The sequence below is a fragment of the Parambassis ranga genome, chromosome 2 (genome assembly GCF_900634625.1).
Source record: "Parambassis ranga chromosome 2, fParRan2.1, whole genome shotgun sequence".
Taxonomy (NCBI): domain Eukaryota; kingdom Metazoa; phylum Chordata; class Actinopteri; family Ambassidae; genus Parambassis; species Parambassis ranga.
The window spans coordinates 12,144,195-12,159,190 of NC_041023.1; the positions used below are offsets into that span (position 1 = coordinate 12,144,195).

A 14,996-nucleotide genomic window follows, 5' to 3' on the forward strand; every position below is an offset into this window, starting at 1 on the left:
TTGAACTGTAATTCTCTTTTTTGCCTTAGAGTGGCAGCAGAATTCAATTTTTGCAGTCTAGCCTGCAGCGTTCTCCTGTCTGTGGGCTGTCTAAATAAAGATGGCTCATGTGAGGAGAGGGAAATGGGCGGAGCTCCTGCGTGCTGTGAGCTTTGGACCGTCACGTTATGCCTCGGGCCGTAGGCGGGACTTCCAGGCTTGTTTTGGTTCTCACTTAGCCAATAAAGACGCAGATGCGTTCTTTCGCAGCCAATGAGCTGCCATTTGGGTAACGTCACTGTAGTAAACTTCCGCTCGACAACTTCCGCCCTGCTGTGTGTGTGTGTGTGTGTATATGTTTGGTGTTAAGGATGCACTGTGCAGAAAAACAACACACACTTTCTGAACCCGTCTCTAAGCCCGACGTTTAAACACGTGCGCGCTCCGCTGTATCCACGTCAGAAAACGTGGGAATATTGCAACTCCGCATTTTGTGCTCACGAACATATGTCACATTTCTTATCCTGAATCAACCGGTTGAGCGTGTGTGTGTCATAAGAACTACTCACTATTTAAAATTACCTCACACGTCAGCTTTTAGTTCACTCATGTTTACCTATTGCGAGAAAAAACAAATCAGTTTAGGCAACAAAAGAGGGCTCTAATTTCAAAACTATTGATTGGACTATAGAAAATCTGCTATAAATATATCTAATATCTGCTATGATAAAATAAAAATATATATAGTCAAAATAGCTCAAATAGACCAACTGTATATGCCAACAACTGACAAGAAAAACCTTAATTTTCATCTGATTTATTTGACTACACTGATAATAAAATGTACAAACACAAACTAAAAAAAAATACTTAATCCGCTAACCTATCTCTCAGTGCGCAATACCATCAATATTAGTTATACCTATAATATTGTCATATCAGCATACAAAGTAACTATGTGACACTAAACATGCATAGTCATATGTTATAGTTCGCTTATAGCGTCTGCATATACTCGAACAGTGACGTCTCCAAGTAAATCCGCCTTGCAGGTGGAAGCTGGACCTCTAAATGTAGACGGATTTGTTTTCGTCTCTGACATTTAAACAGACCAAATAGCCTGCATCAAGTGAAAGGCAGTGAAATCAAGCATACAGGACGGAAACAAGTCACTCAAAAAAGAAAATATTTCGAGACAAAATGTAAATATGCGCAACTCGCTGTCAGGTTATGACGGCCGATATGAGTGACAGATATCGCCTATTTGAGTATATTCGTTTTTTGTAACGCATCGCTTCAAGCGTGGCCAAAAAAATATTTTGCAATTTTTCTTGAAAATTAAATTCAACAATAAAATAAGGCGTTTTAAAAAAAAAATCACATAGCTCCATGCAAAATGTTCTTATATATCTTATATTCATATATCCACCAAAACAAAAATTCACCAAATGATCCTTGAACAACATTCAGTGTCATAGACGCCGCCACTAACCTCAGCTTTGTTAGTCTAACACGTCTACAGCAATTACACTTTCAAAAACAATCCATCATAGTGGGATTTGGAAATTTATCAGCTTTAGGCGCTCCATTTAAAACACACAGGGAAAAAAGCGATGCTTGATACATAATCCTATACAAAATATACTGCGTCAGCAACGTTTTACGCAAACGATGTGTGTCAGAGGAAAATAATATTAATTATTTATAGAAGGCTACATTGCTTATATATTTTTCTATGCTTTCTTTTATTTTATATACATTTATATATTATCAGCGAACTTCAAGATAACACGTCCTTATAATAATTTCAGTTGTTAGACAGTGGTTTACAGGGTGCAGTCACACAGCGGGAATATTTTGTTATGTTTAACTTTTGTTTATGATAAATAAAAAGAGTTTTTCTGCCTATTTCAGTCGCGTGTGTTTATAACAACTGTCGTCCAATTGTAGGCTACGACAAAACATTGATCACTGTACCATCATTAGTATTATTAATAATAGTATTATTATTATTTGTTGTTGTTGTGAGCTTTGAATGGGATGCTTCTTCAGCAAAAATTAAAAGTCATTTCATTCACCATTAGGCTACTGGACTACAGTGTTACAAAGTCGCCGCTAGATGGCGATGTCAGTCCATATTTCAGCACAGACAAACCTCAAGTTTCCCCCCTCTCCCTCTGGGCCAGAAATGGGCCTTCCACTACATAGTTCAAATATTAGATATTTGCTAAATATAATTCGCATATACAGCCTAGCACTTCTCAATAAAGTCGCCAATAAAGCCACTATAAGACAGTTTCAATGAAACCTAAAGTATCGCATGCAGCGACAGGCAAGTAGGCATAAACAATATTTTAAATTCATTTGTAGCAAAAATAGAAGAGTACTTTCATCTAAAATATACAATAGATGAATGTATAAACTGAGCTATAATTACAAGTAGAAAGAGTCCATTTTCAGCACAACTTGGATAAAATTCAACCAAGTCCACATTTTATTGGGACGGACTTTAACACCGACATATTGGACTCACACACAACCTGGATAACATGCCGGAGTTTACTTTTATACTTATATACAACCACATGAATACGCACACATTATAAAAGCTATGATTGATATGGACACATATCCCGGACGATTATCTAAGCATTATAATAAGAATTGCACCATGGACTGGATATGAATGAAAGCACGGATTCATAATGATAAGACTAAACTTCAATACAAGCTAAGCATGTGAGAAGGTTTTAAAAGAAAGCAAGGAGAGATTAATATTTAACATTCCCAAGGTCCAGATCCATATCCTTGTCACTTCCTGTGAATCTTCCATTTATCACTCTCGTTAAAGTTGGAGATAAAGGTGTATCTCGGTGGCGCACACCTCTCTGAACTGCAGGTCAGTTCCCCTGCTTTGAGAGTGAGTATGCCAGAAGAAGAGGACAAAAGAAGTCACACATACTGCAGCTATACGTTATTTTTTGTCCCACTTGCGTCCCTAAATAATATTTTAACAACAAGTGGCAGGAAATGGTGAGGATCCTGCTTTCACAGGCTCCGGAAAATTTGTTCCAGAAGCTCCGGGAAATCATTTGCCTAGACACATATGAATAATGTTCAGTCAGGAAGAAGTTTGTTGTCCCAATCCATGTGTCCAAACGCGCGCGCAAATGTGTGTCATACGTATGTGTGTGTGTGTGTGTGTGTGTGTGTTATCTCCCACTGATTTTGTCCGTAATAATAATAATTATAATAAAAAACTAGCTGATGGTTTTCAATTTGTTGACAATTTTCTTCTCCTTTACGCGTCTGTTCTGAAACCATATCGTGACCTGTCTCTCCGACAGGTTGGTCTGAGCAGATATCCTCCTCCTTTTGTCCTTCGTGATAAATTTATTGGCGGCGTACTCGCGCTCGAGTTCCTTCAGTTGCACCTTGGTGTATGGCACGCGCTTCTTTCTTCCACGTCGGTAAGAACCGGTGTCACCCCCAGGATGAGACACTGCGTCTGAGAAGGGTAAAAACACACATAAGAAGCTGTCATAAGGTGATTCTCGACATGTAATACTGCGCCAAAATAAATGAAACACCTCAACATGCTGTGAAGGACGATGAAAACAAATAAGTATTTCAAGATTTGGAAAATAAAGCGTTAAATCCCTAAAACAAGGGGAGCCTGACTCCTAAGTGATAACGATAGGTGATAAATAAAATTATTGACGTTTTTATTTTCCATGAGGAAACCAGATTAGCTCAGTCTCAGATTTTATGTTTTCCGCTTATGTCTTTGTAAAGAAAATATAAAATCTAGTGTTTGTTCTGTATGTTAATTGATATTTCTTACACCATATTTATCCCTGGATGTAAACCCAGCACACAAACATGTCAAACAGCTCTGTAAAGTAGGGTGCACGAAGATTTACCTGGTATGGAGGACTTCCACATGTGTCCAGGCTGAGGCTGCTCCTTGGCGCAGTAAACCTGACTGTTCCAGCCGTTGGGGGCGAGGGTCCACGGTTGATAGGTCTCCATAGGCAGCAGGGACTCGTGTCTTGCCTCTGACGGCGCACTGATAGTTGGCACAACAGGAACGTCCAGGTAACTGGGGACAGGTTGGTATGGGCCAGAGGGATAAGTTGGATAAAAAGCAAATTCCTTTGCCCGAGAGGTGAAATCTTCGCCCGAAGCGGATGTGTCCATGTATTTTTCTCCATATGCGGAGGGGGGCTGCGCTCCGCACGACTTTATGCTGCTGTGATGCGACATTCTGCACGGATATCCGAAGTACCCATATGGCAGGGACGCGCTGGATGAATTCTGAGCTGCAGAGCATGGACTGCACTGTTTCACTGGCTCGCCCATGCCGGAGGTGGGCACGTCGCTGGACGAGTAAGCCGTACTGGGTGCCAGGGACGCGGGGTGCGCCATCAGATTCCTGCACTGGTTCGCAGCAAAGTTGCCACCAGCAAAACCCTCCATGTTCTTGCTCACTTCATCGGAACCGCCGCCGTTGTCGTAGAGGAACATCACCGACGGGTCGACCCAGCGAGGACGGAGGAGCAGTGACGTTGTCATAGCACGGCATCCAACATTGAAGCTTCTGGCTCTTTTTTAAAAACCCCACAGACTGAAAAAAGGAGATACTGGTTCCCAGAGAGTAAAGCCACTCTGACGCGCACAAGAGCGCAGAGGTTGTGCTGTTATTGGTCCAGATGTTGTCACGTGACCAGGGTATGCAAAGAGGACGGTAAACATCACCAGATAATTAAATGGAGAAAAATGCGGCGAAGTAAGGTGACCGTACCTATCAAGGATTTAGCTTTTGTAATTTCTGCTTAAACTGAGATGACTGCTGTTGATTTCTCTTTTAAATGTCCTATATCTTAGACTATATTGCTTTTTTTGTATTATCATTATATTAAACTCCTATAAATACTAGAATGTGGTGATATTATGGTCTATTTTTATATTTTAGGAACAAATAAAAGTCGATTTGAATAATGTTCAGCTTTTTCTAATAAACATGTGTGGCTGAGCCTTCTCCTTATGACTAATACGCATTGCACATGGCCTTTACGCACACATACTGACCAGTCTTTGTCCGCGACGCATCAGATCCAGGGTACCTTTACACGGCCATTTACAATAGGAGATCATATTAATGAAAACAGTGTTGTTTTTTTATTTATTATTGGTTATTTAAGAATTACACCGCATTTAATTGTGATGTACTTCTGTCGCCCGGATGTACATAAATAGGCTGTGTATTGTGTTAATTTTGTTGGACAGTATTTCCTCACACTATTTTAGGGAACGCTTAAGTATGAGAGTGCACTTACTTCTGATAATTTAAATAATTCATAAATGCTTCTGCGAAGCAGACAGGGCCTCACTCTGATGTCAAAATACAATTTAGGGTAACAGTGGCGTTTAGATATATTGTAATGTTTTAGGGAAAGATCCCGAACAGTGGATTTTCCACATGTTTACAATATGCAAAGACAGAAAACAGCCCTGGACTTGGCAGTGCGTGTGTGTTTTACATAGGAGGTAGACGCGGCTGGAGGCCAAGGTCAAGTTGAAAGTTGCTGTCTAGCCGTCCAGCCTGTCGGACCATTCAGGCTTTGAAGAAACCGTCTGAGCTCTTGAAAAGAGCGGAAGAGGGGTGAGAATTCCTGTCCCAATGAAAGCTATTGGAGGACATTAAGTTTTACTACTATCATTTTGTTTTCTCCACCGTTCACTCTCACGAACTAGTCTGTACCCGCTGCTGTGGGCTGGTGCGTGCCTTTGTATATCCCAGAGTTTGAAAAATATAAAAAAGAATGCGGTGGTTTTATTATTTGTGGGTCTTTCTGAGGTGTTTTTGGCAGATACGTGTGAAAATGATCTTGATCTCTGAAAAGAGGGGACTGGACAGACGTGTGTGTGTGTGTGTGTGTGTGTCTGGTCTTCTGGATGTGTGTTTACGACCAGTGGCTCTCCGTCTATTCTGTGCTGGGGGGGAATGGAGCTTTTACTGGAATTGTTAGCAGAGCCTCAAAATCCAGAATGAATTCTGGCACAGTTGTTCCAATTTGTGTCGTCATCTGCTATTATGAGATTAAAAAAACACACTGTCACTCAGCTGTATGTCACTCATATATGCAGACATCTGGTCTATATAAAGACATATGAAGACATCTGTTATATCAAATATTAACATCAGTAAATCGCACAAAATTAACCCAAATAACACATCAAACACATTCGGACCTAAAGATTAGGGGTAGTGGGGAAATGCGCAGCAGACAGTGATGGAATCAACGTGATTTACCAAAAGCAGTGTGTTTTTTGAAAACAACAACAACCAAAAATAAGTGTACCTCATGGGAGGTGCTGCACTGAATTGAATACAAAGGTGTAGTTCTGGAGAGGATTTTTGTAATATAAAGTCAGTTGCTGGAAGCTGACCAACGTCATGTCAGAGAAAAAAATACATTTCATCACATGTGTATTTGAAATAAATAGGATTTAGAGAATAGCCAATTTAATAGCAATCCAGTGAAATCAGTCATTTAACATATCATTTTTACTTATAACAGGTGAAAATAGTTCTTTGTGGGCTTCCTTTAGCGCATTTGAATTGCAAAGTTTGTACTTTGTACTTTCATTCACGCATTTGTCAACATACAAATTGTCAAATCAAGCGTGATTGTAGCAGATTTGAATATTTGTAAACTCAGGTAATCCATTACAAACTATCCGCAGTAGTTCAGAGTTCTCTTGAAGTTTTCATACAAGAAAGCCAAGTATTGAAATCATTCAGCAGCAACATGCAGCAATAACTATGAGTCACAGTACAAGGCCCGGCCTGTTGCGTGCGTTGCCCTGTGGTGTTTTTGTCAATGTAGGCAAATCCAGTGTCTAAATAAACACAGTTGCGATAATGATTAACTGATCCATAGGGTTTAGTCGTGTAATAAGTCAAGTTTAACTGAATATCTATCCATATTGTGTCCATTATGTCAAACGGTTTATCAAAATGCCACAGAAATGCGTTTTTTTAAATAAAGAGACATGTGGTTAATCCACATTTTGTACTTTCAATCTTTGTGTCACAGTCCTGCAGTAACAACAGCCCCGCTTCCTCACCAAGGTGGCCGTCGGCGCGCACATGTGGTCAGTCCAGACATGAGGCATCCCCAAGTACAATGGACAGTCCACAGGAGGGGCGCACGCCCGCCAATTTGACTCACAATTCACCATGAGCTTTCATTTAACAATGACTACCAGGAAACCTCGTTGGAAACGCTTATTTATAGTCGGCGTGCCATTATGAATCCGTTGTATACAGCAAACGCGTGGTGGATAGCAATGATAGCAGTAAATATGATTTATATATGTATTTGTATTTTCAAATTCTATATGTCACAATTAAATAACACTTAAAGCTAAATGTCTTAACATGGTGTGGGCCGTGATCTATATATATTTGAAGGATCCTGGAAAGTTCTACTTTGGATTTGGCAGCATAGCCTGCAGGCTTTTTTCTGAGGTCATTATCAAGGCTCAACCCCTTGTTTGTACTGGCATCCAAATTACGCAGCCAGAGAAAGAAAGAGCACATTTATTCCACGGCCTAAGCGCCCCAAGCCTGGGTGAAGCTATATAAAGTTATGCTCGGCTATAAATTCATATCCTTAATAACATAAATTACAATATAAAACTGGCTGCTAAGAACATGCAGTCGAATTTCAGTCTCGTTGATGACACATGTTTAAAGTAAAAGGCTGTCAAAGAGCTGTCAAAACATAACAGCCAATATGTTTTTGTGGTCAAAGCAGGGAACCACAGGGCGGTCACACACTTGACTTTTCTATATTTTCTGGCCCGTAGCCTGCGGTGTGATCATGAAGGAGTGCATAAAAATAACAAGAAAAGCTTATCCACTTCATTTTCGGACACATGCGGGAAGCCACCTAAAGGTCTACGGTTAACTGCAGAGTTTTCCTCCCAAGGTGTTCCTGATGTGCGCTTTTGACTGACACGTTTCGCTGGAGATTTCGGTCTGTTTCAATTTCTCCAGCAGAAGTCTTAAATGTTGCGTTAACAGGCTGCTAAAGCTACAGCCCGTAAGCTGCATGTGAAATCATTTATTGGCATACAGGAACCTCAGTAAATATAAAGGGCTGCACTTTGTTTCACTCAGTGTTCAGGCCCACATTCAGTTCCACATCTGCTGGATTTTTGATGGTAGAGGCCACCGCCTACCAACTGAAGCAAGGTGCAAGAATGGGACCATTTTTTTAACTTTATCATTCTATTAGTAAGATAATGTGTCCGTCCGCATATATCCATCTGTACATCGACGTTTCTACATGATGAACACTAACACAAAAGGTTATTATTATTACTACTTTTATAACTTCAACATTCTGACATTTTTGGCCTTTAATTGCGCTAATATTTCAAATATTAGGCCAAAAAATATAAAATACTAATAATTCCAGCAACTCTTTGCACCAAAAACTACTGCAATCTGCTTTATTTGACAAGTTCTTTAATGCATACACATTTCAGAGGTTTTGTTGTTTACTTATTTGTCAAGAATTAATCATTCATAATTGTGTATTGGTGTTTAATTTAAATTTGTGTGTTGGAGTTTAATTTAAATTGCATTTTTTTTAAAAAAAAGAACACGTGATTTATTTCAAAACAAATGCCTTTATATTAAGGTTTTTATTGAATTCTGTAAGATAATGTATTTATTTGCAAAATATAAACAGAAATTTAGCTCGTTTTTTTCTAAAAATTTCGTGTTTGTTGTGTGTGTTTTGTTTTCATAATGATGATTTAAAAAGGCTAATTGAAAAAGATGGCCTGTAATCATTCATTGTTAATAGATCTGATTAAAAAGGGCCCTATAGTCTTGCTGTCACAGATCTGTAACTTAATCATTAAAACATAACGCACAAATTCCCCGGACGAACGAAATAATTTTAAATTAATACATTGCATAAATAAAACGCAGCGTATTAATTTAAAAGAAGTTTAAAACGCCTATTTTCCGGTCCTTACTGCCATTTTCCTTATTGTTTTGGTTGCTTAAGGTGAGGCGAATGCCTCAAGCTCAACCAGTAGCTTTATACTGAAGATTGTAAAGCTAAGATCCGTTGACGTATGTGGATGAAATCTGTAAAACACCTCCAATTACATGCAAATCCGCTGGAAGCATGTTTGAATGTCGCACCGCACCCACATATCGGCCTCAACTGTAGCCATCGCAAATCCTTTGAAAGAAACGATTAAGAATAGCCTGTCGGTCTGCCGACTATACTGCTGACTATTATATAGCTAAAAAGGTTCAGACAACAAAGACAAAACAGCGGATTTGCAGAGGAACTGATGACAGCGACACCCTAAAAATAAAAAAGCCATTTGCAACCAGACAGACTTGTAAATATCACCTTCCTCGGGGATGCCAGGGACGCACAGAGCAGCCTAAAGAATCGCATACACTCTTGTCAGGGCTTTGCACCTGGTGTGTTGCCTTGCTACTGCTGAACTGGTGGTAAGCCATACCCCATGATGTTTTCTCCATTAATTGGGTAATACAGGCCTGATCTCAGTGGCTCCTAAGCCCTTCGTGTAATAGCGTAAGGTTTGCAGGATGGAGGTGGGAAGAGCGATAAAAGAGGGTCTTACAGCGCAGAGATTTCCAGCTGTATAGTCATCAGGACTCGTTTTGCTCCAAGGTCAACGAGTTAACTCTCTGGTAGCTGCGTCATCCCGTTTCAAGGCCAAGTTGAAGCAACGGAGACGGGAGGGGCCACCATAATGAAGGAGAGGCTATATTGTTATTTTCTTCAGGTTCCTTGTGTGAAAGGCGGTGCAACAGTGCGACAGACTGAACATGCAGCACTCCCAATCAAGCGCAATTCTATCACACACTGAAACACTTTTTCAGCTAAAAGCAAACACTCTGGTAAATCTGCACTGCCAGGGCCATGGATTGGATTACGTGCTTACTGCGCAGGCTCCATGGTCAAGTTCAAGTTGGGCTGGCTAGTAAAACTGGGGGGCGCATTCTGCAGTGTCTGCCGCGGGGGGCGCTCCCCCTCTTTGATCTTCCCTTGCAAAACTAGACACTGGAGCACGGCTGCAAACTGCAGTCCAGTTTTCTGCACTTCAGCCACAAGAATGTGCAGCCTTTGGAACAAATTGGTTTTTTTAAAGATAAGATTAAATAAGGTAATGTCTGCAAGGAAATACACATACACATGTTCCACAATCAGCAGTCTATCCAAACTCATCCGGTGTCCTTCACTATCTAAAACACACATAGTATAAGTGACACTACTGTAAACGACAAGGTCATTTATCTGTTGCGCAAAACTATTCCCAAGCCTTATCTCCAAATGATCACAAGATCTCATCTGCCCCGGGCACGACCCATTGCATAAGCCCTGTAGCAAAACAACTGGATCTTTGCCATCTTAGTCGGGAGCTTCACCAGCACTGTGTGACAATCCATGTTTTTTACGTTTGAAAGCAAAGTAATCAAATACAAGGAAAATCATCAGTCATCAGATGTCTGAAACACTCAAATGCCTCTCTTGTGCACATTTTATTGTCTACGTCGTTTCTATTGATAGATAGACACATAGATGGATAGATGTAAGAAAAAGCGAAAAGAGACAGGACAGAGATTTTTCCCTTTGCAGACCAGATGAAAGAGTCGGGGGAGAAAGCCAAAGGAATTTCCCTCACTTCTCAGCCGCTGGGCTGGGGGAGGGGGTGGCTGCTGCTCGGGGCCTTTTCCCCTTTTCGGACAGGCGAGGGCGCACAAGGACAGCATAGACTGCTGGAAGGCCAGTCTGCTATCACTGCGACCACATGATAGCGCCTCTCTAAACGACACCATCGACGTAAGTAAGTAAGCCCCACGCACCCTGCAGCAATTCAAATCCCTTTATAAACGATAAGACAGGATGCAAACAGAGGCATCAATTGACGTCAGGAGTTCTTTGATATTCCCTAACAATCAGCAACCCAGACTGAATAAGCAAAAAAATGTCAGAGTGCAAAGAGGAGCAACGTGTTTAACATAATTTGAAACACAAAATTAGGCAGTTTTCATGATATGATGGTCATAGAGTCATTATTGAAATCCCCTTTGAATGGTTCCTTTTCTTCCATATGCAAAACAAAGCACCACTGGAAAAAAACAGAGGCTGAACACTGCACTGCCAGTTTAGACATAGGGAACTTAATCAGAAAAGGACCAGAGAAAACATCCAGTGGTCATTCAGTGCACTGCATCCTTCACAGTTAAAGCTGGTGATGAATTTGATGAATTTGCTGCAACTGCGTTGACTCCACACTGGGCCAAAGAGAGTATATATATAACAAGGGAAGATAAATTGTGCTGATGCTTAATCTTCAGGATGACAGTTTTCTCTAAGGTCAATTTTGATTGAAAACCTGTGTTATATCAAACAGGCATTAAATGATTATGTATTGTAACATTTACATTTTAATACATTTGTCATTATGTATCATAAAATACTCTGTTACTTGTTTGGGTGAAAAATTATGAATTGGGAATTCCACCTCCTTGGTTTGATCAAGCTCTGTGGATTTTGAAGACTTCATGTCAAATGGCCTTTTATCTATACTCTGACCGCAAGACTTGACCTTTGAGGACTTTACTTGACTCCACTTAAGCTGAGGATGAAAGAGTCACAAGAGAAAAATGAACAGAACAGGAGGAGGGTGGAAGTAAAAATAAAATAAGATGGATTATTGTTGCTCTCGGTACTATACAAGCACACAATTAAACCTTACGTTTGAAATAAAGTGACGTGACTTATAATTAGCAATACATTATCTCATAATTTGATTATTTATGATTTGTTAATTTCACTAAAATCCCCTTTAATGCTAACCTTTACAGGGGGAAAACTATCAATTTAAACCAATTTCAGCACCAGACAGATAGACTGTCTTGTTTCATATGCTGCTTGTAGTGCCCTCTGACAACCCCGACCTCCATCTACTGCTATTGCTCCTTCTGGTTACCCATATATCCAATCAATGCGTGTCGTCATCGGGGGGGACCATCATGACGACTAGCCTATTAAGAATGACAGCTCTGGAGAAAGAGAGAGAGGGAGAGGGTAAATGGTGATCCCTCCCAGAGCTCCCTCTCCACACTCTGGAGCGGTCTTCTCTCAGGGTCAGACCGGATTGCATCCCTTCTGTTTTTTCCAGAAGCCTCTCCTACTCCTTAGGACACAATCTCCCACCCACCTCCACCGCCACCGCCATCACACACAAACACACACACACCCTCCAACCTGAGAATCATCGTCTTGGTTTTGACGGCTTGCGCTCTCCCGCGAAGTCGAGTTTTTTTTTTTAGGTCGTGCTTGTGATGGAAAGCAGAGAGGAGATGGTGATGTTGGCGGAGGGAGGTCAGCGTGGCAAGAACGGCTCTAATTTGTCGGAAACCATCGGGAGCCCAGTGCGAGAATCGCAAGGAAAGCCGGGCCACAGGAGCTGCCTGAGCCCCAGCGCTGCGCCTTACTCCCGGGACAGGTCTGAGCTGCTGTTAGAGGAAAGCGCACGAAGGAGTATGTGCACCGACGTGAGGCCGGTTAGTACGTCTTCCTCCGGAGACAGGCACCGGGCTGGTCACCCCCACAAAGACGGCAGCAGCTCAGACACCGAATCGGACTTCTATGAGGAAATTGATGTGAGCTGCACGCCTGAAAGCATGGACTACCCGACAGCGAAAGGTAGGCTGTGCGTTGGAGTGCTGCATGCCCGCAGGTTTCCTATGATTGCATGCTTGTGTTGATGAAGTTGGTTGAATGACATATGCTAAATTGTGCACCACAAAACATCATATGCAGGTAATACTGCATACTGTGGAATCGAATATTACAATATGTACTTTATAAAATACAATTTCACCTCGATAGCTGTTAACTGCAGTCAGTGCTGCACAGCTGTTCTGTCAAGTGCCCACTGTGGCTGGAAACGGTTGAGGTGACACCCACAATCTAACAAGACATTTTCATCACTGACTGTGACAGTGAGTAGACTACATGTACAGTGTGTTTACTTCAAAGTATAGGATTTAAGAAACCTAAACCAAACACAAGAAAGATGTGTTTTTCTGGCAAAGACTCAGATCTCAGCTTAATATAACTGTGACATCCTATGAGGAAATTACAAAAACATAAATATATGAAAAATGTTTTGCATGACAAAAAGACAAGATAATACAACATAGTTGTTCGTATTTTGAATGATGTAATATTAATTGTGATATATACATACATATATACTGTAAAATTACATGAGGGAACAGCAACAGCACGATGAAAATAAGACCCGAGTTATCTGAACTATATATCTAAATGAAAGGCCTACAGGAGACAGATACAGTAGTTATAATAAATAAAGTTAATATACTATCTTTCAAACGCAAACTCTTTGTAAAATAGCAAATTAAATATGAAACGAATGAATAAATAAAACGATCCAAAATGTTTTTCTATTTCAATTATGCTGTCAATGCATTTTTCACCAAATGCTAATGAACTATGATTAATTATTATTCTGCTTACAGGTCGGAATGGGGATTCTCCCGGTCATCCAAATGACACTAGTCCTGACACGGGTAAGACTGTCCCAGGACAGGGCTCTCTTCCGTACGCAGCAGACCAGATTCGCCGGTACCGAACTGCGTTTACCCGGGAGCAGATCGCACGTCTGGAGAAGGAATTTTACCGGGAGAACTATGTATCCAGGCCGCGGAGATGCGAACTTGCGGCCGCCTTAAATCTACCTGAAACCACCATCAAAGTAAGATTTTTGTCTGAAAAAAGCAAGACTGAATCAGGCCTCTGACGCACAAAATCTCATCTGAACACATCCAAACTTTGTGTGACTGTATTAATACTTTAAATATGTATGTGTATGTACAAACAAGACCAAAAAATGGGCCAAAACGAAAGGTTAAACAACACATTAGGATACAGATGGATCATTTTGTATGAGGCCACATTTGACCTACTTGTTTTTTTTATTATTAATTATTAGCATATTTTTTTCCTAAACTTGGCACAAGAGCTTAGACAAATATTAACTGGCTTATACAAAATTATAAATTTGGTCGTGCGTAAAAGCGGAACTACTGTATGATGTTATTGCAGATTGGGGAGGTTGTGGTTAATGTTTGACCCAGTGTGTCTGTGTCCCAGGTGTGGTTTCAGAACCGTAGGATGAAAGATAAACGCCAGCGTCTGGCCATGACTTGGCCTCACCCCGCCGACCCGGCCTTCTACACCTACATGATGAGCCACGCAGCGGCCACGGGGAACCTGCCCTACCCCTTCCCATCCCACCTGCCGTTACCTTACTACTCCCACCTGGGTGTCGGGGCTGGCTCAGCTCCCACCACCACCCCCTTCTCAAACCCCCTTCGCTCTCTCGACAGTTTCCGGATGCTGTCTCATCCCTACCAGAGGCCGGAGCTCCTGTGCGCCTTCAGACATCCCTCTTTGTATTCGGGTCCGACTCATGGCCTCGGTCCAGGAGGAAGTCCCTGCTCTTGTCTGGCCTGCCACTCTAGTCAGTCCAACGGCATCTCAACCAGGCCGTCTGGCTCGGACTTCACTTGCTCCCCAACAAGCAGAACTGACGCTTTTGTCACATTTACGCCTTCAGTGCTCAGCAAATCCTCATCTGTGACATTAGACCAGAGGGAAGAAGTGCCTCTGACCAGATAAAACCAAAACAAACCAAGTCTTGCTCTATGAAAGCCTTTACCATAAGCTTTTAACATAACATATTATATGCCGAGACCTGAAAAAGCATGACGAATAGGTAGTCAGTAAGCAGCGAAAGCCAGTTTAAACCTTGAGGAAGATAATTAACCAGACGCACAGCAGCTCTTCCTTTACTGTTAATCCCTCTTGCAGAGTCAGGACAGTGGGCTGAAATATGACCGCATGGACACAAAA

At 41.3% G+C, this 14,996-nt stretch overlaps 2 protein-coding genes across 2 annotated transcripts; one reads left to right on the forward strand and one right to left on the reverse strand.

The window, feature by feature from the left end:
• Positions 1-3,222: 3,222 nt before the first annotated feature.
• LOC114450846 (homeobox protein Hox-A13a) lies at positions 3,223-4,554 on the reverse strand. Its single transcript, XM_028429263.1, has 2 exons — positions 3,903-4,554; positions 3,223-3,487 (listed from the first exon to the last, which is right to left on the reverse strand). Exons 1-2 carry the CDS (start codon positions 4,552-4,554, stop codon positions 3,240-3,242), a joined length of 900 nt encoding a protein of 299 aa, XP_028285064.1. The 3' UTR covers positions 3,223-3,239.
• Positions 4,555-12,397: 7,843 nt separating this feature from the next.
• Positions 12,398-14,762, forward strand: evx1 (even-skipped homeobox 1). Its single transcript, XM_028429194.1, has 3 exons — positions 12,398-12,761; positions 13,691-13,836; positions 14,235-14,762. Exons 1-3 carry the CDS (start codon positions 12,398-12,400, stop codon positions 14,760-14,762), a joined length of 1,038 nt encoding a protein of 345 aa, XP_028284995.1.
• Positions 14,763-14,996: the final 234 nt, after the last annotated feature.

Coding starts and splice junctions, on each gene's coding strand:
- LOC114450846 (XM_028429263.1), bottom strand. CDS start 4,554: ATGACAACGTCACTGCTCCTCCGTCCTCGCTGGGTCGACCCGTCGGTG. Junction 3,488..3,902: donor GTGGAAGTCCTCCATACCAG/GTAAATCTTCGT, acceptor TACCCTTCTCAG/ACGCAGTGTCTCATCCTGGG.
- evx1 (XM_028429194.1), top strand. CDS start 12,398: ATGGAAAGCAGAGAGGAGATGGTGATGTTGGCGGAGGGAGGTCAGCGT. Junction 12,762..13,690: donor GGACTACCCGACAGCGAAAG/GTAGGCTGTGCG, acceptor TTCCGTACGCAG/CAGACCAGATTCGCCGGTAC. Junction 13,837..14,234: donor TACCTGAAACCACCATCAAA/GTAAGATTTTTG, acceptor TCTGTGTCCCAG/GTGTGGTTTCAGAACCGTAG.